Source organism: Thamnophis elegans, chromosome 4, assembly GCF_009769535.1.
Source record: "Thamnophis elegans isolate rThaEle1 chromosome 4, rThaEle1.pri, whole genome shotgun sequence".
NCBI classification, from domain to species: domain Eukaryota; kingdom Metazoa; phylum Chordata; class Lepidosauria; order Squamata; family Colubridae; genus Thamnophis; species Thamnophis elegans.
In genome coordinates, this window is record NC_045544.1 from 108,493,537 (window position 1) to 108,521,531 (window position 27,995).

The 27,995-nt window shown below is 39.2% G+C and overlaps 1 protein-coding gene across 1 annotated transcript in view; it reads right to left on the bottom strand.

Annotated features, from left to right (window-relative positions):
- USP34 (ubiquitin specific peptidase 34) overlaps window positions 1-27,995 on the bottom strand; it is a 148,354-nt gene that overhangs the window by 91,454 nt on the left and 28,905 nt on the right. Inside the window, exons 5-19 of the mRNA XM_032216880.1 lie at window positions 21,844-21,993; window positions 18,411-18,478; window positions 16,592-16,784; window positions 14,114-14,175; window positions 13,615-13,696; window positions 13,438-13,530; window positions 9,927-10,052; window positions 9,411-9,540; window positions 8,685-8,720; window positions 7,903-8,033; window positions 6,612-7,249; window positions 4,392-4,606; window positions 3,022-3,137; window positions 2,813-2,940; window positions 2,508-2,597 (exon numbers count right to left, since the gene is read on the bottom strand). Coding sequence (XP_032072771.1) covers window positions 2,508-2,597; window positions 2,813-2,940; window positions 3,022-3,137; window positions 4,392-4,606; window positions 6,612-7,249; window positions 7,903-8,033; window positions 8,685-8,720; window positions 9,411-9,540; window positions 9,927-10,052; window positions 13,438-13,530; window positions 13,615-13,696; window positions 14,114-14,175; window positions 16,592-16,784; window positions 18,411-18,478; window positions 21,844-21,993 — 2,258 coding nt within the window. The remainder of the gene's footprint in view (window positions 1-2,507; window positions 2,598-2,812; window positions 2,941-3,021; window positions 3,138-4,391; window positions 4,607-6,611; window positions 7,250-7,902; window positions 8,034-8,684; window positions 8,721-9,410; window positions 9,541-9,926; window positions 10,053-13,437; window positions 13,531-13,614; window positions 13,697-14,113; window positions 14,176-16,591; window positions 16,785-18,410; window positions 18,479-21,843; window positions 21,994-27,995) is intronic.

Sequence of the window (27,995 nt, forward strand, 5' to 3'; positions counted from 1 at the left end):
GAGGCTTCAGGAGCTTCTTGAAGGTTCCGGAGTGCAAAAAACCCAGTCCTACGGGCAAACCGGAAGTTTGGGAACGGACTTCCAGTTTGCTCGTAGGGCCGGTTTGCTCCTGAGGATTAAAACCAGCCCTACGAGCAAACCGGTAGTCTGTTTCTGAACTTCTGGTTTGCCCATAGGGCTGGTTTTTTGCACTCCAGAAGCTTCAGAGAAGCTCCTGGAGCCTCCGGGGGAGTGGGGGAGGCTGTTTTCGCTCTCCCCGGGCTCCTATAAAGCCTCTGGAGCCCGGGGAGGGCGAATAAAGCATGCCAAAAATGCGTGCTGGGGTCATGCACATTGCATTATGGGTGTGGCACGCCCGTGCACAACCCCCCTTCACTCCCACCCCTTTTGGCACGCAAGCCAAAAAAGGTTCGCCATCACTGTTTTAGTATCTAGGGAACACTGGCTATCAATTATCATTAGTTGTACTACAGCTGTGTGAAAAAGTCCTGCATGCTTTCAATTTTAAGCTGTATTTACATGTTTAATCAACTTTTCACACATAGAAATCACGCAAAATTAGTACTTTGATGAACATTTCTGTAGTTGGATTGAGATGCATAATTTTTATTAATATAACCAAAGTCTTTTTAAGATTTTGAGTGAGTTTATGTGCTAAAACAAACACAACTTGAATTTTCGAGAATATTAGGATTAAAAGTAGTCAATTAGCAGCGAGCTTTGGCTGACCAATCAAAATGTATAGAGGCTAAATCTATGAGCCAATCAATGTTGTCATACTCTCTGACTATAAATAAGCATGAAAATAGGCATCGAGTAATTTAATTTAGCTTTCGCTGTGGGCAAGAATGAAGGCCTTTGCTTTCACCAGTACTGAGCAGCGGCATCACATCATTGTGCTTCATGAAGAGGGTTACTCCTGTATAGAAATAGCTAAGAGAGTGAAATGCCATCACACCACAGTGAGCAGAGTGGTTGAAAAATACCAAATAATTGGGACAGTTGATGACAGGCTCTGCTCTGGAAGACCCAGAAAGTTGACAAAACGGCAAGATCGGGATCTGCAATGCATTTTGATGGCTGACAGGAAGCTCACCTCACCTCAGATCACAAGAATTTGGGGTGAAACATATGATGTAAAAGTATGCACAAGCACAGTGTGTCCCAGACTACTTGCCAGAGGGCTCAAAGGCTGCAGGGCTCAAAGTAAACCTTTGTTCACAGAGGCTCAACCGCTCTCAACGTCCGTGGGCCAAGAAGTATGCCAAGTGGACCAACGAATAGTGGGCCAAGGTCATCTTCAGTGACGAGAGCAATTTCTACTTGATTGGGAATCAGTGCAGTAAGTATGTCAGAAAATTTCCAGCTGAAGAATTTAGGCCGTACTACCTGAATCTATCTGTGAAGCATCCATTACACATGATAATCTGGGGCTGTATCGCTCCTTCGGGTATTGGTCGGATACAAATCATGCAGGGAATCATGAATTCCAAGCAGTATGTTGAAGTCCTGGAAAAGACCATGCTTCCTGTATCTCAGCAACTTGTAGGGAACGACTTTGACTTCCAGGATGACAACACTTCTTGTCATCAAGCCAAGTCCGTCTAGCAGTGGATGAAGAAGCATGGTGTTCGACTCCTGGATTGGCTAGCCAGTTGCAACTTCTTGATGTTTCCATCAACAAACCATTAAAGTCTATATGTAAGAAGAGTGGAACAAATGGATGGCTGCTGTAATCATGATCTGACTCCTACTGGATGAATGAAGAGGCCCACTATCACTCAAGTTTGTGAATGGGTTAAAACATCATGGCACTCAGTGAAGGACAAAATTATTGCACAGTCATTCAAAAAATGTGGCATTAGCAATGCCTTAGATGGAATTGAAGATGATATCATATATGAAAATAGCGAAGAAAGTGATATCAGTGATTGTGAGCAACTGAGCTTCATAAATTCTGACACTAGCAATGATGAGTTCTTGGGGTTTCCAGAAAATTAGAAGATTGCTTGAACCTTAAAGGCTCTCCTCATTTGTTAATGACAGTGATGATAGTTCTTAATACTGCTGTTGACTTTACATGGTTGACTCTGCTATATTTTATTAAATATATATTACTACACCATTTGGTTCAGAATATTTTTTCTTGTTTTTTTCCCCTAAACCCAAGTGCGTCTTATAGTCAGGTATGTCATATAGTCTGAAAAATATGGTGATTATTTATATCCCAATAATTATTTCCAGGGTTTTATTAGGTCAGGGTTGACTCCTGGGAACTGCCTGGACTAGTCCTTGGAGATTTCTTGCCACTCCATTTGTAATTAAATAAATCAGCAAGTGTTTTGAAGTTATTAAGTTGAAGAATGTTCAAAATAAAATGAAATGGATTTTAAAATTCTTAGCATTTTTCTAAGGAATGCCTGTATGATTCCTAATTTCTAATCATACTACAGGTAATAAAGAATCATATTCAGCTTCTTTTGCTATGTCTAAGTATTTGTACTTACATTGTAATCCAATGTGTATCATAACTGCTCCCAAATTGTTGAAATGTACCGAATAATTTTGGGAGAAGGCGAAGAGAAACTACAACTGATCTAAGGAATGAAAGAAAATTATATATAAATCAACACTTGCATCATGGCGATCTTTAATTTATAGCCTTTATATAACTTTATCATATATTTATATTTAAAGAAAAAATAGTGAAGAATACCTGCAGTTTAAGCCTAATTGTTTATTTATATTTACTTATGTGTCATATTTAGAAATTGCTCATGTCCCTCAGAGCAACTCTGGGTTGTTTATTTACCTGTTATTTGCTAAATTTTCAAGACAGCCTTCGATGAACCTCATACGAATTTGTCTATCCGTAAACCAACATACTAGTGAACATAAAAGCTTCTCTGCTTCATTTATTAAACCTTCAGAAAGATGTATCTAGAGCAAATAAGAGAAGAGTTATTGACAATTATTATTACTTTTTCTTTGGAAAATATTCTTGTGTGATATTTAACTTACTGCATCTTCATCCTGGACCAGATCCCACAAAAGGGTATTTCCCTTCTTACAAACATTATCCAAGTTAATATCTGTCACTGCGTTGCTGTTGTACTGGTGCTTATGAACTGCTGGCCCTGAGCAAAAGACAGGTGTTATTAAAAATATAGAATGTGTATCCTGACTTGAGTGGAATCTGTCCATGAACACCTGTAAATAAATGTTAACATACAACCCTATAGACTTGAAGCAAGTCATTTTATTTAAAATATTATAATAAATTGGGACTTCTTCACCTCTTTAAAATTTATTATGAATCACTATGGTACAAATATATGAAATGTTCTTATGTTTTTTCTTTCTTGGCAAAGTTGCATAGTTTTTAAGCAACAGATATTATGCACAACTCATTTTTAGAAGGAGCAAAAGAGCTCCATCCTATTATGTCATATGCAATCATTATCCACAAAGATCACTGGATGAAATATCACTGCAATCCAAACAGGGCTTTTTTCTGTGCATGTATAAGGCATATACTTGCCTAACCCTCTCCTACATACAGCTTTAATCATAATATAACACAGGATGCATGATAAAACATCTTTTTTTTTTTACTATTTTCAGTTTAATCCGAATCATAACCATCCCTCCCTTCCTTCCCAATTTAGATGCATGTATCAAAACAAGCATAATGCAAACATCCAGAAGTTCAAAACAAGGCAATAACTATGGAGCTACAGACCTGACACTACTCCAACCTTTAGATAAGGTCCAAGAAGATGCTTGAGTGACATGTTTTTCCTGTAGTTTTAGACCGATATATATATACATATATATTTAACAATCCATAAATGTGCTTATGCTATACTTACTTTACAATAGAAGCTTGCTATTGGGATGCAGTCTCCTTAGGCTTTGGTGTTGGCATTGCAGTGATTCCTGACTGGTTCAAAGTTTAATTTTTATCTAGAATGTTGTAATTATGAGTATGTAACTAACCCAATGAAAATTTGCCAATAGGCTGGAATATAGTCAAATTACTACTATTGGAAGCCAAATACCATTCTTATACTTTTTAAATAATTTGTATTTGTATTGATGTTATTTAAAAGATAAATCTAAAACTTACTCATATCTTGTTCTTTTACTATCAGTGTGAACTTTGAGATATTAAGTAAGTAGTTTTTATAAAAAATGTGCAGCAAAAAGTAATGTGACAATGTTCATTGTTTGTTCCTACAATTAAAAAGCCTGTAAAATCTATAACATGAAGGTCGCAATTAGTAGAAAGATTAGTAATTTAATGACACAATTTCCATCAATGCAGGACTTTACAATTTTGTTTTGTTTTTCAGATATTGAATATTATCCTTGACTTAATTATTTCTTACCTTGGCTGAGATGCTCATGATAAATGGAAGCAAGATTTGGAAGGTGCTGCTGAAGATGAGAAGTTAGTTCAGCATGTGAATTAATCTGTACCAGCTCTTCTTCACATCCTGATTCTTCCCCATCAAAATCTGCCATATTTTTCTCCGATTTTGCACTGACTTGACTGCTGCTACAACTGACATCATCAGCACTTAACATATCATCAACCATGTGTCTATAACATAAAAACAAGTATATGCTAACTGCACCTTTTAATATATGCAAACTATAGAAGAATATTAGTTTTACATAAGCAAAGGGAGGAAATTCTTATTAGCCAGAGGAAAAAAATATTTTTCTTGACAACAGTAATATATGTGAAAACAACTATTTATAGCAATCCCTTCCAGCCATTATTGAAGTGCTTAGCAGGTCATCAGTTCTGGTTTTTTGGTTTTTCATATTACTATTTTAGAAATAGTAATATGAAACAAGTTCATTGCAGCCTGATCAAGGATAGAGCTACCACATATGTATGAGGAAAGTTAAAAGTATTTCTCTGTTTGGTGAAAAATAAGTGAAGCAGGAGAAACAGTGTTTGGAATGTTTCCATTCTGTAGTAGTGCTTCCAATTTTCACCCTAAATCCAGATATGAAAAAGAGGATAGAGTTGTTTGGGAGAACATTCCATTAATTTTAAGCACTGTACCACCTTTTACTTTTTAATGCTTGGTTAAGTTATTATTGAAATCTGGGGAATAAGAGTTTCCTTTGCATAAACATTAATCTTAAATCAGAACACTGAAGACAACATGAAACTAATTGTCCCATTTGTCCCAATCTTTGACCAAATTATTGAATGCAAGGTGTTCTATACTCAGAAATGGCTACTTAGAGCTCACTTTTTTTTAAATATTCAAGAGTACTTTGAAGAACTCTAATTTGGATAGTCACTTTAGGCAGCTAGATGGACAGAATATAAATTTAATAAATATATAATTTTTCATTCATATCTACAAAAATAGGATTTGCAAAGACTGCAGCACGAGAATCCAATTACTTTTTAGCTCCAAGAATTACAAATCACAATGAGAATTTATGTTAAAACATATACTACAAACAGCGCAAAAATTTATGCAACTAACTATTCTTAAGTATACATAAACAAACAACTATTCTTAATACATAGTTGCCTTTTGCAGTCATAATAAATCATGATTGGATATAGTAAAATAATACAGTAAAGTATTAATAGCACATATCTCCTTCCTCCACCCTACAGCAGGTGGTGCTCTAATAGATTTCCATCTAAAAGTGAAAAATAACAATTTGTTCATCCGTAACAGCAAATGTAATTTTTAGAAAGATTCAACTGCAGAAATGCAATCACACAAATTGTTATGCATTCATATATATATATATATTCATATATATATATATGAATATATATATATATATGAATATATATATGAATATATATATGAATATATATATATATATATATATATATATATATATATATATATATATATATATATATATATATATATATATATATATATGTCACTACTCCTGGAAACACCAAACCTGAAGTAGTCAGCAGCAGCCTGAAGATGACGAATGTGACTTCGTCGAAACGTCGCCAAGACATCTCCAATTCTACGCGGGAGAAAACCCGAACAACTAGAGACCTACATACTAACACCCGCGAAAACCTCAGAAAACATATATATATATATATGTATGTATGTATGTATGTATGTATGTATATATATATATACATATATATACACATATATACATACACACACACACACACATATATATATATACACACACACACACACACACACAAGACAAGAAATACATATTACGTTTCAGAATTACTTAGCACGATTAAAAATGAAAGGTGCTTGAGACTGCAATAAATTACTTATTTCACAAGATTTGAAAATTGTCCCTAAGACTGCTTATGTTCACGTGTGGAGAGATATATCAGCAAAGCAAAGAGTTTCAGCATACTAAAGAAAAGTAAATGTTTTGTTTCGAAGCTTTACTGATGCAGAATTTTTATTCCATTTAATCATCAAAAGAATTATAAAAGGAAGCAAAAAATACTTACATTTGAGTATTTTGCTTAATATATTTATGTCACAGAATTCAGTATTTCAAGACATAATATTCAGCTGCAAATTCAAAGTTTGCTTTTGCCAAAAATGTAGACACTGAAAATAACTTACCCTTCATGATGATGGTGGTGGTGGTGGTGGTGGTGGTGATGGTGGTGGTGGTGGTGGTGGTGTTGTGGCCCAATAAATTGTCGACAGTTAAATAATTCATTTCCAATTGCTTCCCCAAGAAAGTCCCCTGTGTGTGTGATACAGGAATCTTGAGAGCCCTGGGATATATGAGCAGTACTCATTTCACCAGTTATGTCATGATCAGCATTCTCTGAGTGTGAACAGGGATCTAGCATTCTAATTCTATTATCCACTGATGGAACAGTTTCACTATTAAAAACATGGCTATTCCCAGATCCATTGTTTACACCATTCCTATCTGTTGTTTCCTGTGCATCTCCCAAGCAAATGCCTGATTGAGATTCCATTTTTCGGCTTCGCAAATCTACATTCCGACTAGTTTTGGGGGAATTGTGACTCTGGTCTTCATCTTCTTCCTCTTCCTCTTCCTTCAGGGCCTCGATATCTGCAATATCTTCTGACTGCACCTCACTGCCTGGGCTTCCTGCAGATTGGCTTGCATGGCTAGAGTTTGCCTCATTGCTTGATCCATCACTGTGACCACTGCTGCTACCAGGCCCACTGCTGCCATCTTCACCACTATTTGCAGTTTCATCAGAACTTCCCTGCATTGATTCCTAAAAAAAAAAGAAAAAAAAAATACTAAATCTACATGCTGAATCATTAGATAATCAGGTAAAGTCACGTGTTGCTCAGAGATTATGCATTTTCCATCTCAAAGGAAACAACAGCATATAAATCAGTGATCTATATATAATAAACCACACAATGGTTTAAAGAAGTTGAGAGGGTGGCAAGATAGATCTGGTTAAAAACCCAAGTTACATCAAGCATCCTAGGAAGAGCCTTTTGGAAGACCCTATTCTCTGAAATGGCTGCTGCCAGCCTGAAGAAAGATGGTGAGATTGATGACAGAAGGATTTTAAATGAAGCTTTCAAAACACAGGTAGCCAATTCCAAATGTAAATGCACTTTTCATGTTAAAGTACATTTGAATAATCTTTAGTCCAAAATATTGGCAAAATACATGAGTATCTAAATATATTGGTTTGTTTATAAATATAGCATGATTTATAAACCAAAATGGCTTGGTTCACCCAACAGACTGTATATGGAGAAGCAAACAAACAATGATTCAGTGCAATGTATAAACCCTGCCATATATGTTGAACAAAAAATACATGTTTCATATTATCAAATTCTTTACTAATCTTTGTTAGCTTAATTAGTCTTTTGAAGTTGTCAAAATCGGAAAAAATTACTATTGTACCTCTGTATCGGAAAGTCGCTGTTGGACATGCTTATTTCTACTAATCAGTTGTTCCTCCATTTCAATGTCACTTCCTCCACTCTGATGAGTATCGCTATTGTCACTGCTTTGAGGGCTTGCTGCAGGTGACCCTATTCAGAAAAAAAAAGTCTGTTCAGAAAATGTTATTTCTGATTTTAATATAGCTTTAGTTGAATTAATCTTGGAGTTCCCCCCCCCGGATCGGTACTGGTCGGTGACCTATTAGGAACTGGACTGCATAGCTGGAGGTGAGAGCAGGGAAGCAAGAGGAGCTTCATCTGTATTTGCAGCTGCTTCCCAGCATTAGCATCACCACCTCAGTTCTATCTCAGATAATCAGGAGTGTGAACTTACTCTAAAGTGCGCTATGCAAGGCATTTAGGTTGTGCGCTCCTCCACTCCCCAATCTGTGGAAAAATTGTCTTCCATGAAACAGGTCCCTAATGCCAAAAAGGGAGGGGGGCACTGTTTTGTTGTGGCTCTTGCTGTAAACCTTTGATTAGTCCTGAAACTAGTCTAGCAGCTAGTAACATCAATAGTATAACTGCAAGTTGACTTGCTGTTCTTGTACTTACAGAAAGTAAGAAAGAATTATAGAATTATGTATGTGGAAGATCAAGAACTAGAAAGAGAATACAGCTGCTGCTTACAATGTAACTTAGTTTAACTGTCACCTAAATGAAAGATGAATAAAATAAAAAATTATATAAAGGTTCCTTAATAAGATGATTCTGTCATAATGTTTTTCTGCAGTAACTTACATGGTGATGGAGCTGCTCTTCGAAGCTCTTCTTCCTCTGAAGAAAGGGGGGGGAGTAAAGATAGTGCTGATTATATATTACTAATAGTAACATACAGATAGTCCTCAACTTATGACTCTCTATTCAAATTACAACAGTGTTGGAAAAAAAGTGATTTACAACCAGTCCTCACACTTAAAACCATTGCAGCATCCTTATGGTTATGTGATTAAAATTTGGGCAACTGGTCATCAGCATGCATTTATGGAAGCTGCAGCATCCCAGATCACACAATCATCATTTGTGACCTTCCCAGCTGGCTTCCAAAAGTAAACCTAACGGGGCAAACCAGATTAACTTAACAACCATGTGATTTAACAACTGTGCAATTCACTTCAGTGTGACAACTGCAGTAAAAAAGGTCATAACATCAGGCATAATTCACTTAACAGCGGCATCATTTAACAACAGAAGTTCTGATCCCAATTGGGGACATAAATCAAGGAGTATCAGTATCTAACTAAATTTTCTAGAGAGAGTTCTTTATTTTCTAGAATATACTGGGCATTTATATCTGGAACTCTTATTTCTATATTTGAATAAAAATAAAACAAGAAATTTATGGTTAACTAAAAGAAACTGTTTCTTGTTTAGAAAATATATTAGTCTCTATAATAAACTCACCCATAAAACTTTAAATCTATTAGTTAATCATTTATGATGCCCAGGAAATAAATGTGCACTCACCTTTTTTATTTCCCATGGGTAAGTTTGTACTAAGTAAAGATGCAAAAGAACTCTGTTTTGATAATTGGGCCTTAGCTGCTAGAGCATTATTCCACAATGCTTTAATGAGCATGGATGCCAAATATAAAGTCTGTGAAGGGATAATAAATTACAATATCAAAAATGGGTATTGTGTTATTCATAAATTGTAAATGTGTATGCTGTTATCCATAAATTCACAAATGCAATGCAAATGCAATCTAGGCTCAAATGGAATCTTCCTAATTTAATTTTTTTCTATTACAGCAAAAAAAAAAGATAAGAGATGTAAATATTGGCCTCTAATCTAAGTAAACCTATGCACATAAATGAATTTCCTCTCCGTCTTTTTGGAACAAGGGCATTCAATTTATTCAATCAGCAATTCCATAATTTCCCCTACTACTTTCATATGTAATTTTGCTTAATTTTAAAAAAGTCATATATGGAAAAAAATTCAGCCAGAGAAAATATTGCTTTAAATTCATTTATTTCTACCTGTTCGGTATGTGCACTTGGATGGAGGATGGAAACTAAATTAAGAAGATGTCTGAGTGGCACAGGATCCAGGTTCTTGATCAATGAAGGAAACAAGTCATGTATATAGCGGCTACAATGCTTCAACTTTAAAAAGAAAGAGAAAGACAATTTATTAAGAGAAATGGCTTTTCCTCTTCCTAACAGCTTCTATAAGCAAATTGAAGTTTGTATATTCTAAGTATCAGCAAAATAATTCATGCACACATCATTCCTTTACATGGAAGAGAAATGGGTGTTTGTGTATCCAAACGGAAACATATTTTTTTTTACCCAGATGCAGAAAGAAATATGGGTGTTTTATTCCATATACTGACTAAAATGTAATAGTTCTGAGCAGAAGTGTTTTGAGGGAACCATTAAAAAAACAAGTTTTTCTGAAGCCGTGCAGCAGAGACAATGACACCATCTAAAAAGTACGTATCTTTGTTTCTGATAAAGAAGAGACAGGGTTTGACTGAACCTTCAGATTTCAGAAGTATCAGGTTCAAAACACATTTTTTTTCATTTTATGAACACCCTGTCTCTTTTAGTTTTAGTTTTCATAAATACCATGTTCTCTCTTCTAAAATATTTTACAAAATTGTGGTAATGAACATAGAAATATACAAAATAATATCAAATCATAAAGGGCAATTAGAGATGTGAAACATTTTTTAAAACAAACTGAGAAAGTAAATCTAAACGTAAACTAATTTAGTACTGAAGTACTAAAGAAAAGTAATTACAGTGCTGGCCAAAGGTCCACTGATTAGCACTGAAAGAAAATGATATTTATTATCAAATAAAACCATGATTTTTTTCAATATTAATTCATCACCATGCAAAGGCTTTGGTATATTATGTTTTTGCTTGTTTTTAAAATGGTTGGAATCTTTAGGAATCTTAAGTTGGTGAAAGATAAGCATTTGCACAATTCGCTATACCTATAATCACTCATTCAGTGGCCTTTCGAAGTTACAATGGCACTGAAAAAAAGTGACTTCTCACTGTTTTTCACACTTTACAGCATCCCCGTGATCATGTGATCAAAATTGGACTTGGCAACTGGCATGTATTTATGACCGATAGTGTCCCAGGGTCATGTGATCACCATTTGTAACCTCAGTTGGTTTCCGAAAAGAAAAGTCAATGAAGGTGGCCAGATTTGCTTAACAAATGCATGATTCACTTAACAACTGTGGCAAACAACTGTGTAATAAAATGGAATGCAACTCATTTAACAACTGTCTTGCTTAGCAATGGAAATATTGGGCTCAACTGTGGTCATAAATTGAAGTCTGCCTGTACTATGTTCAGCAGCAACTAGAACTTCATATAGCAGTCTTCACAAATACAAGCTTTAAAATCCCTCTACTTCTGATCTACATACAAGGATTTATTATATGTCTGCTGAAAAAGTAGACATTAAAATAGTCACATAGAGTCAAACTCAAGTAAAAAAAGACTTTATCTTATGATAGAAAAGGGAAACACGAATGAAACATTTCTATACACTTGGGAGATTGCTTTCCATTTTTTGGATACTGGTCTTTGCAGTACCAATTCATTGAATGCCATGACATCTAATAATGATGATGTTAAAAATTTGTATTAAATAATAAATGAACCCCAGTATGCTATACAGGTAGCCCTTGACTTACAACTACAATTGCCCCAAAATTTCTGTTGCTAAGTAAGACATTTGCTAAATGAGTTTTGCCCCATTTCTTGCCAGGGTTACTAAGTGAATACTGTAGTTGTTAAGTTAGTAATATAGTTGTTAAGTGAATTTGGTTTCCCCATTGACTTTGCTTTTTGGAAGTTTGCACAAGGTGATCACATGACCCCAAAACACTGCAGAAATACATGCCAATTGTCAAACATTCAAATTTTGATCCTGTGACCATTGGGATGCTGCAGAGGTTCTAAGTGTGAAAAATAGTTAAGTCACTCTTTTTAGTACCATTGTAATGTCAAAAGGTTGCTAAATGAATGGTTTTCAGTTGGGGACTATCTATATTATATTTAAACTGCTCTGATATGAAAAATGCTTCAAAGTTTCTAGGAGCATATATAAGTTGAAGAATAAGTAGTTAATATCCAACTGCTGCTCTTTTATGCTTTATCTGAAAATTTCTTTCCTTTTTGAAGTTTACTTATTTAAATTTCGAGGCTGTCCAATTCTTGATGGTTTGAAACTATCAGAGGAATTAAATTAACTTGCCAAGCATGCTGAAGAAAAACACACTTTCATTTCATTTCATTTTCATTTATTGAATTTATAGGCCGCCCAATCCCGGAGGACTCCGGGCGGCTTACAGAAATGAAAAATATTTAAAAAAGGATTAAAACAATAAGATACAACAAGATTAAGAAGAAAAACAACATGCACCCAATCAAAGGGGGGTTGGACATCAATCAAGAGGTCAACAGCCCCAGGCCTGCCGGAAAAGCCAGGTTTTAATAGCTTTACGGAAGGCCATGAGAGTGGGTAGGGTCCGGATCTCTGGGGGTAGCTCATTCCATAGGGCCGGAGCGGCAACAGAGAAGGCCCTACTCCGAGGCGTCGCCAGCCGGCATTATCCAGCTGAAGGCACTTAACACATCAGAGTGCCTGAGCACTAGATTTGATATCACTTGACCGCTACATGTTTTAATTCAGAGTAGCTGTTCATACCATGTTTCCCCGAAAATACAACCTGTCCCGAAACTAACGCCTTGCCACATGTTTCACATGGGCAAAAATGTAAGCCCACCCCCGAAAATAAACCCCCTGGACAACCCCCCCCTCTGGCCAGACAGACCCCCTCTCTAGCCGGGCAGAGCTCCATGCACTGACCTAGGGGGTATTCCAAATGTGGCAAGCCGCGGGAGCTGGGGGGTGGGTAGAACGCCATGTGGTTTGGCGCCTTAGTGATACCCCTAGGTCAGTGAATGGCACTCTGCCCGGCTAGAGAGGGGATTTGCCAGTCGGCTGCTTGTGAGCGTGGTTACCTCATGGCTGCTTCGCCCGAGGCTGTGCCCAGCTCTTCGGGAGTCTGCTCGCAAGGCAGCAGCCACCCAGCAACCCCAAAACAATAAGCCCTCCCTGATAATAAGCCCAAGGCCATATTTCGCGGGACAAAAGAAAATAAGACCCTGTTATATTTTCAGGGAATCACGGTAATAAAGATCCCAAAACAATGAACAGCATCTACACTAAACTTAAAATAACATAAGCATGTATACATATATTTAAGAAACACATCTAATTTAGATATAATTAAAATCATAATGTAGTGCTATGGGAATAAGCTGCAAACACATAAGGCTTTTGCAGCTTTACAAATCTTTCAGGTTCAAAAGAAGGGATTTACTGTATACCTGCCATATTGAATAAATCCATTTCTCATTCCATCTAACTCAAACCTTTCCATTATTTTTATTTTTTTAGCATAATAGTATTTTGCCTGAGACCACTTTTTGGCATAATTCTTAAGCGAGGGTATACCTGTGCTGCAGCCCATATGCAGTCTATATGCGGAGTACTAAGCCGGCCTTCAGCAGCAAGAAAATTAAGAATCACTTGGCACTGTTTAATGATCTGGAAAATATTAAATCAACATTAAAACATTAAAACTTAAACTTAATAATAAAGGGAGACAATCTTGTTTTATATTAAACATACCTCAATATGCAAATTTGGTCCAAAAATATGTTCCACTACATTGTTGTTGATTAGCCAATCTGCAAGTTCTTTAGCGATGGATCTATATAAGAGGGCGAAAACATAAGAAGGTAATTAAAGAACTTCCATTAATTGTTATCTAATAGTTAGGGGCAGGCAATTTCTTTAGTCTGAGCACTATATAAGCCCTCTCCTATTGGTGTATGAAACATCCTTTTGCAGTTGATGAAAATCAGTAAACGTTTATGGGAAAGAAAGGACTTATATTTGAAAGATTGGAGGGGCAATTCAACCTTCCAGAGAGGATTTAAGATTTTTAGTTAATGTGTTTTAAAATACGATATGCATATAAAACTTAAAATAACCATCATTTTTGCATTTGGCATTGAATGACTCCAAAATCACAGTTCACACTGAATTCTAATGAAATTTTACTGTTGACTGCAATGTAGTAGGGGCGAAGTTAAATGAAAATATTCCAAACTTAAAAGATACTTACGTTTCTGTATCTGAAACCAAGGATTCATTATTACACACATCATTGAAAGTATGAAGTTGATTCTACAAGTAGGAAAAAACACTTTAAATTTATAAATGCCAAAAAGATACAATTGATTGAAATGAAGTATCATTCAAAAGTTAAGTAATCTCTATTTCTATAATAAAAATACTAAAGAAATATACTTTAGCCAATAAAGAACAGCAAGTTAATCAAAATAGGTTCTTACCTCAAATTTATTCATTAAAATCTTTTGCAAAAGGTTGTTTTCCTTTTATGGTTAAAATACATGAACTGAACATATTGATATATTACTACACTGATTCTTTCATAGTAAACTTCATTAATAATTGCAATTTCTTATTTTGCTCATTACAACCATTTGTATTGTACACAATATTAAAATATCCATTTATTTTACAAACAAAAATGCCTGTGAATATGTAAAATAATGGATTGTTTGGCTTAGTTTCTTGTGTGCGAACAAAGCCACTGAAATTTGGAATCATGGTATATGGTTTTGCAAATTGTTGTTAAAAAAGCCTGCATGGATTATGACACTATCTGAATTCAGTTACAAAATCATATACATTTTGCTGCACATTTTGTTTAAAACCAGATTTACTCTCTCTCTCCTTAAAAATATAGTTAGCATACACTGAAGAAACAGCAATTATTTCATTACGATTCTTCCAACAAATTTTTGCAAAATTTGAATATTACATCAAATATCTGCCTTAATTTAAATTTGCTGTATTTGTGAAGATATTTCATCTTATTAACAAATAACCATTAATGCCATTTTTGTGGGCTTGTGTGATCAAAATGCCCCTTGATCGTTTTGGTTCCATTAAATTGTGTGGAATTTAATTTTTTCACAGATATCATTTAGTGAGCCAAAGCAGTGGTGGGTTTTAATTTATTTTACTACCGGTTCGCTCGTGCACGTGCATCAGCAGAAATATCCCGGTAGAGCTTCCTGCCGCTACCACTATCAGATCACCTGATCCAGGACAAACTGGCAAAAACTCACCTCTGAGCTGAAGTATAGTAAGGTATGTACCGTGTTTTCCCGAAAATAAGACGGTCTTATTTTCTTTTGGTCCCTGAAATAAATGCTTGGCCTTATTTTCAGGGAGATCTTATTATTCTTGAGGTGCAGGAGCGTGGTCATCTCATGGTTGCTGCTGTATTGCAATATTTTCAGGGAGGGCTTATTTTAGTCCATGCAGTCAAAAGCTTGGTTGGGCTTATTATTCCGGGGAGGGGGGGGTCTTATTTTCAGGGAAACAGGGTATATTCAAATAGTTCTAAGCAGGGGTAGTTTTCTATGTAATAAGGAAGTACATTATTTCCTCTAATATCTGCTATTGTCACTTTTGGCAGCAGAAACCACCTCAGGTAGGCATTTCTTGTAACTGCCTACAAGCCTGTGATATTCTCTAGAAGAAACTTTTTCCCACTCATCATGTAGAATTTTTTTCAACTGACAAGACAAGAAGTAATGGTTGGAAACTTATCAAAGAGAGATTCAACATAGAATAAGGAGAAATTTCCTGACAATCAGAACAATTAATAAGTGGAACAGCTCGCTTTCACAAGTTGCAGGTACTCCATTACTAGAGGTTTTTAAGAAGGGATTGGACAGCCATTTGTCTGGAATGCTTGGGAAGGCAGTTGAACTAGAAGACTGTCTAGGTCCCTTCCAGCTGTTATTGTTATCCTTGATGCATTTCTTTCACATATAAATTGCCTTAAATCACCTCACAGCATCTCATTGGGATTTAATCTAAACTTTGATTTGGCCATTCTAGAACACTTCCATTTCCTTCCTTCTTTTTTCAGCCATTCCTTGATGAATTTACTGGAAAGTCATACCCCTATAAATAGTCCTTAGTTGTACAACCCATTCTCTCATTTCAATAACCTATCATCTTATTCTGCTGTGTTGGGGGCCAAATTCTACTTAGACAGTAAAATCATAACTTTTGAAGAAAAGAAAATGATACAGATAGCCCTCAACTCAGTGTGTTTAGCAACCGTTCTAAGTTACGACACTGAAAAAAAATGACCTATGACTGTTTTTCACACTTACAACCATTGTAAGTGCTCACATGATCAAAAGTCAGATATTTGGCAATTGACTCATAATTATGACAATTGCAGTGTCATAAATATTTCCTGGGGTCATGTGATCCCCTTTTGTGACTTTCTGAGAAGCAAACTCAATGGGGAAGTCAGATTCACTTAATAACCATGTTACTAATTTAACAGCTGCAGTGATTCACTTAACAACCACAGTAAGAAAGGTCATAAAATGGGGCAAAACTCACTTAACAAATGTCTTGCTTAGCAACAGAAAATTTGGGCTCAATTGTGATAGTAAGTTGAGTACTATCTGTATTGCCTCAGAACAGTTTTACATATACTTATTTATTTGTATATCTATATGTCTACATATATTCAAAAGCTTCTTACTGTTATTTGACTAAGTCCAGCCAATCTCATGGTTAAGGTTGGTGACATAAAGTACTTAAAAGCAAGATCAAGACTCTCTTTATCAAAACACAAGGCAGTATCTAATGGCTCTTTAACCGTGCTCCACATTAAATCTGCCATATTACGAGCTGCACTCTGTCTTAATTCCTGGTCCGACAGTTTGCATAAATACCTAAGCAGAAATACAAGGAAGATCAAATTAATATTAACAAAACAAGTCAAATTAATTTTGCCAGTCATAATTTTTATTGAAAATATATAACTTTATAGAAACCTTAATAGCACAATTATAAGTCATAAGAAACCAGTCTTAAGTTAAATAAAAGTAAGTTTAAATGTAATTTCATTTGGGAAAAGACTTGTCTGAAAGCATTTGAAACTTGTTATCAAATACATGTGAAAATCCATATGACTTTTGACAATTTTATCTAATTTTTAATTTCTTACATTTGTACATTATCCACCATATATACTACTATTCCATTCGTTTCCTCAGAACTAGACTGGTAGAAGTACTTTGACTTTATTCAGGTTCAAGCAGGATTTAATTTTCTGTTTAATGGGTGGTTGAATTCAGATTTCTTCTATCCATTGCTAAAAGCAATGGCTTTTAGATACAACAATCAGAAATAAAGTCTAAATTTCACATTCTGGAATAGCCTCTCCAACCTAGTATCTCATGATTATACTGCCAAATTTCTTTCCCGCAACTGTAGTTCAACATGTGTGGAGGATACTAGATTACAATGGGTATGGCTGATTTCTAGAACTATAGCTTGATGACAAATGATTACAAATTCAACTGATAGAGCAATCAAGAGGTTCATCTCCTCATTCCAAAATTTTATTTGTGTTTAGTTTGAAGGCATCTATCATAATCACCAAATGTTTTTCAGGAAGCAAAAGTTTCCCCCCCAAAATGTTGTCCCAATATAATTATTGATTTCTTAAAATACTAAAGCTAAGCATCCAGAATGCAATAGTGCGGGTAGATACAGGTATGTCCATGCACTACCAACGTTATACAAGCTGCACTGGCATCCTAATATGCTTCTGAGTATATTTTATGGTGCTGGTTACCTAACAAATCTGTTCATGACATAGCACTGAATTACATAAGCCTATCTCCAACTGAATCTGTCTATCTTGCAAATCTGGCAGAGCAGACATGCTCTGGGTACCTTCTATATCAGTGATGCGGAACCTTTTTCGCCTTGGGTGCCAAAAGCATGCACATGCGCGCTGTCGCACACGCTCGCATGCCCACACCCATAATTTAATTTCCCCCCATGCTGTACCCCTACGCATGTGTGTGACACACACACCCCCGCTGTCCTGCGCATGGCCTTCTTGGAACAGCCCTCCTCCCCCTGGAAACAGCCAGTTTTTCGGTGGGCCCGGTAGGTCCATTTTTTGCCCTCCCCAGGTTCCGGGGCTTTCTTGGAGCCTGGGGAGGGTGAAAAACAGGCCCAACGGGTCAACTGGAAGTTCATCCGGTTGGCCCGTTGGGCCTATTTTTCACCCTCCCCAGGCTCCAGTGGCTTTTCTGAAGCTTGGGGAGAGTGAAAATGGCCTCCCGCGGAAGGCCAAAAAATCAGCTGGCCAGCGCACACACGTGCACCAGAACTGAGGGCTGCCGTGCCTGCTAATATGGCTCTGCGTGCCACTGTGGTACACGTGCCATAGGTTCGCCATCACAGTTCTATATGATAAGTTCAAACAGTACTATAAGGGGGCCAAATAGGTTAGCATTTTATGTAAATAAATTTCAGGAATCAGAAATAAGTGCAAAAAGTACCTGATGACATAGGTCCTAAAAGGTATAATGTGTTGCATGACAGCAGGGATGTGCAGCCATATTCTGATCTATGCAAAAAGTACAAAAATTGTACACTTTAAACTGAAATGTATTGCATCAACAAACTTAAGATACATTTATTTTGCCAACTAGAATGAGGAATATTTTTTTCCTATAACAGAGAGGTCTCCAACCTTTCCAGCTTGGTGGTCCAGGAGGGAAGAGGGGATGGCTTTGTGTGAGTGGTGGGTGTGTATGCAAGTGCACATAGCTCCATTTGTACAAGCAGGAGCCCACTGCTCACACAAATGGAGCTTTGAACGTAAGCATGAGAGATCACCACTTGCACAAGTGAAGCTGCAAGTGCACTCACTTGCTACTTGTGTAGCCTTGTTCTGAATAGGTTGCAGCCTACTAGTGGGCCATGGTCCGGAGGTTGGGGATAAAGGTATAATTTAAATTACTAACAAATTAGATAAAATGTGTCAGAAAGTATGAGCTGGTTTCATCAAGATTATGTGTGTGCAGAAGCAGATTAGTGATTCTACATCTCATTTTCCAGTGATAATGAAAGAACCAGGAGAAGTTTAAGAGAAAATAGAAAAAAAGAGCAAGGCAGAAAAGCCGGATTGTCCAGAGAAATCTGTAAAAGCCAGGCCAAAGCAAAAACAAAAAGTCTGTTTACAAAACAAGAAACAGTCAAGTTATTTTCATTCGGGGAGGAGGTCTGGATGATACTTTTTGGCTAGAGTTTTTGGCTATTAAAGAAAATATTGTAGAATTTGCATAATCTTCAGATAGGGATAAAACAACAAAATCAATCAAATATGTATGTTTTAAAGCAAGGTAGTTCTGATTGAACAATGAAAAGTTGCAAGTTACATATACATTGAAGTGTATTCATGTACTTTGATAAAATGCTAGATAACTTCTCTCCAAACTCCAGTCAGAGAAGACGACAGATGCTAAACTTTTAAGTACCTGGAGAAAGCAAATTATCTGGACCTTTTTCAGGTGAACTCCAGGTTCGATTATAATACAGAGATTGCATTGGTCAAACTTATGGATACTTCTGGAGGACCAAGTATGGGGGTTGTATATCCATCCTTCCAACTCTGGGTTTCTCAGCTGCTTTTGATACCATTGATTATAGTATCTTTCTGGACCAACTGAGGGTAATAACAATAAGGGAGGGCACTATTTTGTATGGTTCTCCTCTTTCCTCCAAGGTCAGTTCCAATCAGTGTTCGTAGAAGAGTCAGAGAGAGATCCTAGCTCTAAATCTTTTTATGGAGGTTGCTTTGGGGTTTCTTGCCACTCCAATATAACATCTATGAAACCAGTCAATCAAAACAAATCTTTATTACAGTCAAAGACCAGCACAAGGAGGATGGGGTGCAGTTAATTCAAAAAGCACTAAAACAAAAAGATATAAAACAGAAAGTATATATAAAAACAAAAATTGAAAAGGGCTTTAAAAGAAGGATTAGGAACATTAAATGGGTATAGAGGCTAACTACAAAGGCTAAACATGTATGCCAGTACAGAAGGCTGTATAACTATTTTGTATCTTATTATGTTTGTCTTATTTTTTCTTTTCTTTTTTTTTGCGTTTTCTCCTGTTTTTAAAGGTAAAAATGTTTAATAAAAACTATTTTTCAAAAAATAATAAATACATGGGTATAGAGGAATATAGGTCATGTTTGTGTGAATATAAGTGGTTGTATAACATACTATGTTAGTATGTGGCAAACTAAAGTTATTACAGCACACTCTAGCATAACAAATTACATGCTCATTAAGGTTATAATATAGGTCATCATCAGACAGATATTAAATGCTGCTGGGGCTAACCTGGTAACAGAATACCTTAAAGCAGTAGGGAGGTGTAGAATTGTCTTGGGTATTTATGTAATAATAGTGAGATGATGCTATTGTTTCCCCGAAAATATGACGTCTTGAAAATAAGGCCATGCCACATTCTTCGGGTGAGCAAAAATATAAGCCCTCCCCTGAAAATAACCCCCCTGGACGACCCCCATCCCTCCACTCAGGCAGAGCGTCACTCACCAACCTAGCGGTATCCCGAAGATGCCAAGCCGTGGGAACTGGGGGGGGGGGGAGGTGCTCACTTTGCTTGGTGCCTTTAGGATACCGCTAGGTTGGTGAGCGGTGCTGTGCCCAGCTGCAGGGGGGTGGGGTACCAGGCGGCTGATCTCTTGTGAGCGGGCTTCGAAATAGCCAGGGATAGCCTCAGGGGTGAACAGCTATGTTGCACTATTACAGCAGCGCAACACAGCAGCCATCAAGCGATCACGCTCGTGAGCAGCCACCTGGCAAATCCCCTTTCCAGCCGGTTACAGCACCATTCATTGACCTAGGGGTATCGCCAAGCCGCATGAGTGCCTGTCACTGGTGCCCGGCTCCTACGGCTCGTCGCTTTTGAAATGCCAGTGAATGGTGCTCTGCTTGACATTCCTGGCCCAGGTCTCCCTGCAGAGCCAGGGCACCTCCGCTGCTGCCCACAGCTAGCCCACAACCATAGAGCGTACGCCCAGAGTGGCCACTGCTGGAAGACTCAGTTTGGAAGCTGCCGAAAAAGCCATGTTGGGATGGCACCGGAGGTGCCCTAGCTATGCAAGGAGAGCTGGGTCAGGGCGTTGTGAGACTGGAGGTGCACGAGCGGGATTGGAACAGCTGCTCGCGCAACCCCCCCTCTCCAGCCATTCAGAGCCCCATTCACTGACCTAGGGGCATTGTAAAGGTACTAAGCCGCGGGAGCCAGGCGGCGAACAGGCTCTCACCCGGTTTGCGATACCCCTAGGTCAGTGAATGGCGCTGTGCCCGGCTGAAAAGGAGGTTTTCTGGGTGGTTGCTTATGAGCGTGGTCACTTCATGGCTGTTGTGTTGCGCTGCTGCGACAGCACAACGCAGCTGTTTGCCCGAGGCTGTGCCTGGCTCTTTGGGAGCCTGTTCATAAGAGAGCAGCCGCCAGGCAACCCCAAAACAATAAGCCCTCCCCTGATAAGGCCCAAGCCATTTTTGTGGGTCAAAAGAAAATAAGACCCTGTCTTATTTTGGGGGAAACACGGTAGTATGAATGTCTATGTAATGGGCACTGAAAAACCATGTGCTGTTGTTTCTGTGTATCGAGAGTCACAGGGACATGGTCTCTCCAGGTAAGGAATCTTCTGGTATTGGCCTTCAAGGACAGCTGAAGATATGAATCCAATGATGAATCCAAAGTCCTCTGCTGATTACGTACTTTTCAGTTGAGTTAGGTAATTTATAGGAGAATAACAGTCCCTGATGGATTGACCAGCAATAGTGGCTGGAAACCTGGCTGGATCCAACTGGCACTTTATATCTGTGATATGCTATATGTGCTACATGTAGCATTATTAAAATTAGAAAATTGTAGACATATACTTACATTAGAAACCACAGTGATAAATGCATGTGCTATGAGAAATGGCAAAGTTTCGGGAGTTCCATATTCAAAACAGTCCTTCATGAGGGATAGGCCATTTTTTCCACAAAATAAGCAAACATAGCGAAGCAAGTGCAATGGTACTTCTACATCCTGTAGAAATAAAAGCAATTTTTAAAAAATCCACATATATCTTTCTCATTCAAAATAATTATACGCCTACAAGCTATTCTGAAATCTTTTCTTCATGAGCACTGAAGCAATATTTCAGGATTTATGTAAGTTCCATTTGATGCACAATTCATTGTATTGATTTTGAACAAAGTGTTAAAATTAAAACTATGTAATGTTGTGAAATACTATATATGAAACTTTATGTAGTTTCACATTTCATATCCGTTTGCATGTATTTGGGTTTATACATCAATGCTGAACTCTTTGAAATTCCTGAAAAAGCTGAAGTTAACTATAATATAGGTGCAATTATTCAGTCTATATACAATAAAACAGTGAAGCTATACTTGTTTATTCATCCAACAGTAAAAATGTAGCATAAGTTCTTTTAAATTGGTTACACATACTTTATATTGTTTTTAACTTGTTTTAATTGGATTGTTTTTATCTGTTATGAGCCCGGCAGCTTAGGTAAACTACATAGCCATACATTTTTTTAAAAATGTGGTGCAAGATTCTCACAATCCAAAAGACACCAGGCAGATTCAAACACAAAATATAAGGCAATATGCAGATGTATATAGCACTCATTAAGATATTCTGTTAAAAGCACAGAATATGGTTTACAAACCACAATAAGTGAGGCAAAAAACATTGCAATATGTTGGATTCCAGCCCTGGATGTGATTGAGTTTGACAACCCTGGCTTAGAGTGCTGTAAAGAACTATGAAGTGTTATATGTGCTACTGCTATTATTATGTTTTCCAGAGTGAGTTTGCAGGATGGGCCAGAGATGGTATCACAGCTAATTGGCCTCGAGACTGGGTTGAAGCTGAAGCCATGCCTCTGGCCTCCTCTCCTCTGACTCCAGTTTCAATCCAGTCTGGTCAAAGAGAGGTTGTAAATTTTTGACTCCTGATCTGATTCAACTTTTCTGGGCCATCCTCGACTCAGCTTGCTTCCTTCTCACAAGGTGACCCTTCCTTCACCTCCCAGTAAGTCCCTGCCGATAGCTGTGGTTTTTTCCAGCTACTCGAGGGTTAAATCTCAAGGCTTGGAGGCTCCAGTGGCTGGGTTGCTCTTTCGGTGGCCATTTTGGCCGGCGACCACAAGGAGCCATGAGAGGGCAGATTGGCGCCGGTGGGGGCAAAAGGGCTCTGGTTTCCAGCCTGACAGCCCAGGAGACTAAAAGAAAGCGCGCCTTGCTGCAGCAGCATTAAAAGAGGGCGCAGAAGAGTGCGTAGGCCACGTGAAGGCCGTGGAAGCCCCAGGAGCGGCAGAGGTGGCTGGGAAGCAGCACGGCAGCAACAAACTCCCTGAGAAGCCGCAACAACCCCGAAATGCGCCCCCGTGGTATTTTAAAATTCGAGGCCCGCGACAAAAGGAATGAGGACCTTGCTATTCTAGCTGCAGAGATGGGGGTGAGGAGCGAATCGCAGGAAGCACGAGGAGTGGTCATAAGTAGTTGCCTGATGGTGGGTAGATCCCCTCCCCCCCATGTCTCCTGGGGAGGGGACTTCCACCAGGCAGCGTCCCACTGCCTCTTCTAGGAGGCTTAAAGCCTTGGCTGACACTCGCCCTTTCCATGCCAGCCAAAGAGACGAAGCTATGGAATTCTTTTCCCTTCCCCCCAATTGTTTCCGGGTGTTCCCCCCGGCCAAGAATGTTGACAAGCGCCAGCAGATGTGGCAGGCCATCCAGCACCTGCTCGACATTGTGGCCATAGAGAGAGTCCCTGAGGACCAGGCAGGCAAGGGGTTTTATTCAAACCTGTTCCTAGTGCCAAAATCATCGGGGGGATGGAGAGCCATTTTAGACCTAAAGCTCCTAAACCAATTCTTAGTGTATAGACGTTTTAAGATGGCTTCCCTCAAGTCCATTCTGGCAGGGATCCAGGAGGGGGACTACATGGCATCCATTGATCGCACAAAGGCCTACCTGCACATCTCCATCCTCCCTGAGCATAGGCGTTTTCTCCATTTCTTCTTCTTAGGGCTTCACTACCAGTATAGGGCTCTACCATTTGGGTTGGCTTTGGCCCCCAGGACCTTTACCAAGGTGTTAGCGGTAGCAGCCGCCCATCTGAGGGAGATTCCCATCAGGCTTTTCTGCTACCTGGATGACATCCTTGGCAAGGGGGCGTCTCCTGCTCAGACTAGATCAGACCAGATCAGACCTCCAGCAGGTCATTGACACCTTCCAGGGCTTAGGGTTCTCAATTAATTTCGAGAAGAGTACTCTCTCCCCATCCACCTGAATCCTACATCTGGGGGCGGTGATTGATTCCTGGTTGGATCGAGTGTTTCTTTCCCTGGATCACAGGTCCAGCTTGTTGAAGTTAATTAACCAGATCTGCTGGGAAAGTTCATTTCATGCATCGAAGTGGTTCCGTGGGTGCGACTACATGCCAGGACGCTCCAATGGAGGCTGCTGCCATATCAGAGGGCCGACTCCAGCAACTCGATGCTCAAGGTACCAGCAACGCTGCAGGTGGTGATGTCTCTCAAGTGGTGGATGTCCCCAGCTTTGCTCGAGGGCTGCGAATTCAGGGAACAAGAGCGCCTCATACTGACAACGGACGCCAGCCTTTTCAGTTGGGGGGTGATCCTAGGCTCCCAGCTGGCACAGGACCAGTGGTCAAAGAACGACCTTCAACACAACATAAATTGGCTGGAGCTTTGGGCAGTCCACCTTGCCCTATGACTGTTCCAAACCTCAGTAAAAGATCATCACGTTCTTGTTTTAACTGACAACGTTGCAGCAAAGGCGCACATCAATCAACAGGGGGACACACGATCCAGAGCGTTGCACACTGAGGCGATGTCGCTGGGATACTTGGCGGAGAATCACCTGCGCTCTATCCAAGCAGAACACATCACCGGCATAGACATCAGGCGGACTGGCTGAGCCAGGAGACGGTAGACAATGGAGAGTGAAGTCTGTCCAAAGAGGTCTTCCAGAGGATTTGCCAGAGGTTCAGGACACCGGTGGTGGACCTGTTCACCACTCCGTCCAACGCTCAGCTGCTGCGGTTCTTCTCTCGGTTCCCAGCTCGGGGAACCAAGGGGGGTCAACGCCCTTCGCTCCAAGTGGCCGGTCGGGCTGCTGTACGCTTCCCCCCCCACCTCTCCTTCCCGGAGTCATCCAGAAGGTAGTCAGGGCGCAGGCTGAAGTAATCCTAATGGCTCCCTACTGGCCCAGGGGGGCTTGGTTCGTGGATTGGCTGAGTCTGTCGTGTCGGCAGGGAGACCGTGGAGGATTCCCCGGGGGGAGGTGAGATTGCTACAGGGGAAGTTGGTCCATCCAGATCCACAGTGGCTCCAACTGGCCATGTGGAGATTGAGTGGGAGCGCCTCAGAGGCGCCCTCCTGTCCCAAAAGGTGATCAGAAACATTGAGGCCTCCCGCACAGTCAACCAACAGGATTTACAATTCCACTTGGGAGACGTTTGTCTCCTGATGCTAGGCCGCCCACGTGGCCCCCTCCAGGGCCACGGTCCCTCAAGTCCTGGATTTCGTCCAGGAGGACCTGGACAAGGGCCTGTCCCTAGCCACGGTTAGGAGACAGTTGGCGGCACAGGCCACGGTGCTACCTGGGGAGGGGCCCACTCCGCTATCTAGTTTGCCCTTAGTTAAGAGGTTCCTCAAGGGGCAGCCCACCTTCGTCCACCACCAGTCCACAGGTTTCCGTTTAATTATATCCATTCTTATTTTAATCTCTTTCTTTTGTGCAGATTTCTGTAATTCTTTTTCCAAAACACTATAATCTTTTTCTAGTTTTTTGGATGTTTGTCTTTTCTTTGAGTTTCTCACTCTTTTGTAGTCTATTATCAGACCTCTAGAAAAAGCCTTCATTGTATCCCAAAGGTTCTGCAAGGATGTGTCTTCTTTTTTATGTTCTTTAAAAAAGAAAGTCAATTCTTTTTCGATTTTCTTTACAAGGTCTTTCTTTTTCAGTATCGTGTTGTTTAAAGTCCATCTAGATCTTGTTCTTTGTGCTCTCCATTTTATTGTCATTGGGTTGTGATCGGCCCAAATATTTGGTTCAATTTCAGCTTCTTTATACTGCCAAATAGATCTGTTGAGGCCCAAATCATATCAATTCTAGAGAATGATAAGTGTCTATTGAGTAGAAAGTGTATTGTTTTTTAGTGGGGTTTCTTTCTCTCCAGATATCTTTTAAATTGATTTCATCCATCATCTTGCAGAAGGATTTCGGGAGAGTTTTTCTATTTGATTTTATTGTTTTATGAGTTTTATGATCCATGTTCTGGTTTATAATGCCATTAAAGTCTCCCATCATACAAATTATCAGCATAATCTGTCAATTATTTTCTTGTGTAGTTTTTTATAAAATTCATCTTGCTTTTTGTTAGGTGCGTAAATTGCAATTAAGAGTATTTTCCTTACATTGTCCATGATTTCCACAATCAAAATTCTTCCATCCTCATCTGTATAAATTTGTTTTGCTGGGATTTTATCTTTAATATAAAAAGTCACAACTCTTTTCTTACAGTCTGCCAAAGAGGTGAAAGTTTTGCCAAGTTTTGGTTGTACTAATAAATAATCATATCTTTGTTGAATGTGTACTTCTTGTAAGCAAATTATATCTATTTTTAGCTTTTCTAATTTATGGAATATTTTCCTTCTTTTGATTACCAAATTAAGTCCATTTACATTAATTGAAAGCAATTTTGTTCCTTCCATCTTTATGTTTTATAATTAGGATTTATGGCTCTAGTTGTTCTTGGTTCCCGTTGTTCTCTAATCTCTACCCCCCCCCCTACAGCACCTTCTACAATGTCAATCCCACTTATGGCACCCTCTACCTTCTCTGATTCAGTTATAGGTATGTCTAACAATTGCACCAGAAGTTCTTCTTTCCCAGATTTCTTGGCCTTTCCTCTGAGATGTTCTGTATAAAAGGCTTCTGCTTTCTCAATTGTATCGATTCTGTACCTTTGTCCTTTCCATACAAATATTAAACCTTCCGGGATCAGCCATCTATAGTTAACTCCTAATTTGAGTAGAATTGTAATCAAAAATTGGTATTTTCTTCTTTTTTCTCTCACTCTCCTTGGATTTTGCTTTAAAGTTACGATCTCCTTACCTTTGTATTCCAATTTTCTATCTCTTATTTTTTGCAATATTTGTAGTTTTAGTGCTTTTTTAGTAAATCTTACATGGACTTCCCTTGGAAGAGAGTTTCTCGTTGCATATCTTCTATTTACTCGAAATGTCTCATTTATACAATCCAACATCCAACTGGTTTCCTACGTGACACCTTCCCACGGTGCTACGAGCCCTTATGGCTGAGCCTTTTGACAGTTAGCTGGAAGCTCCTCACTTGTAAGGTTGTGTTCCTGGTGGCTATCACCTCGGCTAGGCGAGTCTCTGAGCTGGGGGCTCTCTCCTCCAGGGAGGATCTATGCATGTTTCACAATAACAGGGCAGTGCTACGCCTGGACCCGGCTTTCCTGCCAAAGGTAAACACGGTCTTCCACCGGGCGCAGGAGGTGGTTCTTCCGGACTTCTGCCCAGACCCAACCAGGGAGCAGGAGCACAGTTGGCACCGTTTAGATGTAAGAAGGGCCTTACGGATTTACCTAAGGCGGACGGTGGAGTTTCGTAGGCCTGAGGCTCTGTTTGTATCCTTCCAATCCTCGTTGCTAGAGAAGAAGGTCTCCCCGTCCACCATTAGCCGGTGGATCCATCTGGCCATTGCCCTCGCCTACGAGGCGCAGAACTTGCCAGTTCCAGCCGGCATCACGGCCCACTCCACCTCGGCGGCCTGGGCCTCCCAGGCCCCTATAGAAGACATCTGCAGGGCAGCGACGTGGGCATCCCCATCGCCCTTCATCTGGTACTACAGGCTGGATGCTTTCGCATCTTCCGACGCAGTGTTTGGCCGCAGGGTCCTGCAACAGGTCCTGTCTGATCAGTGAGGGCCCACCCTTGGGACGAAACTTGGGTATGTCCCA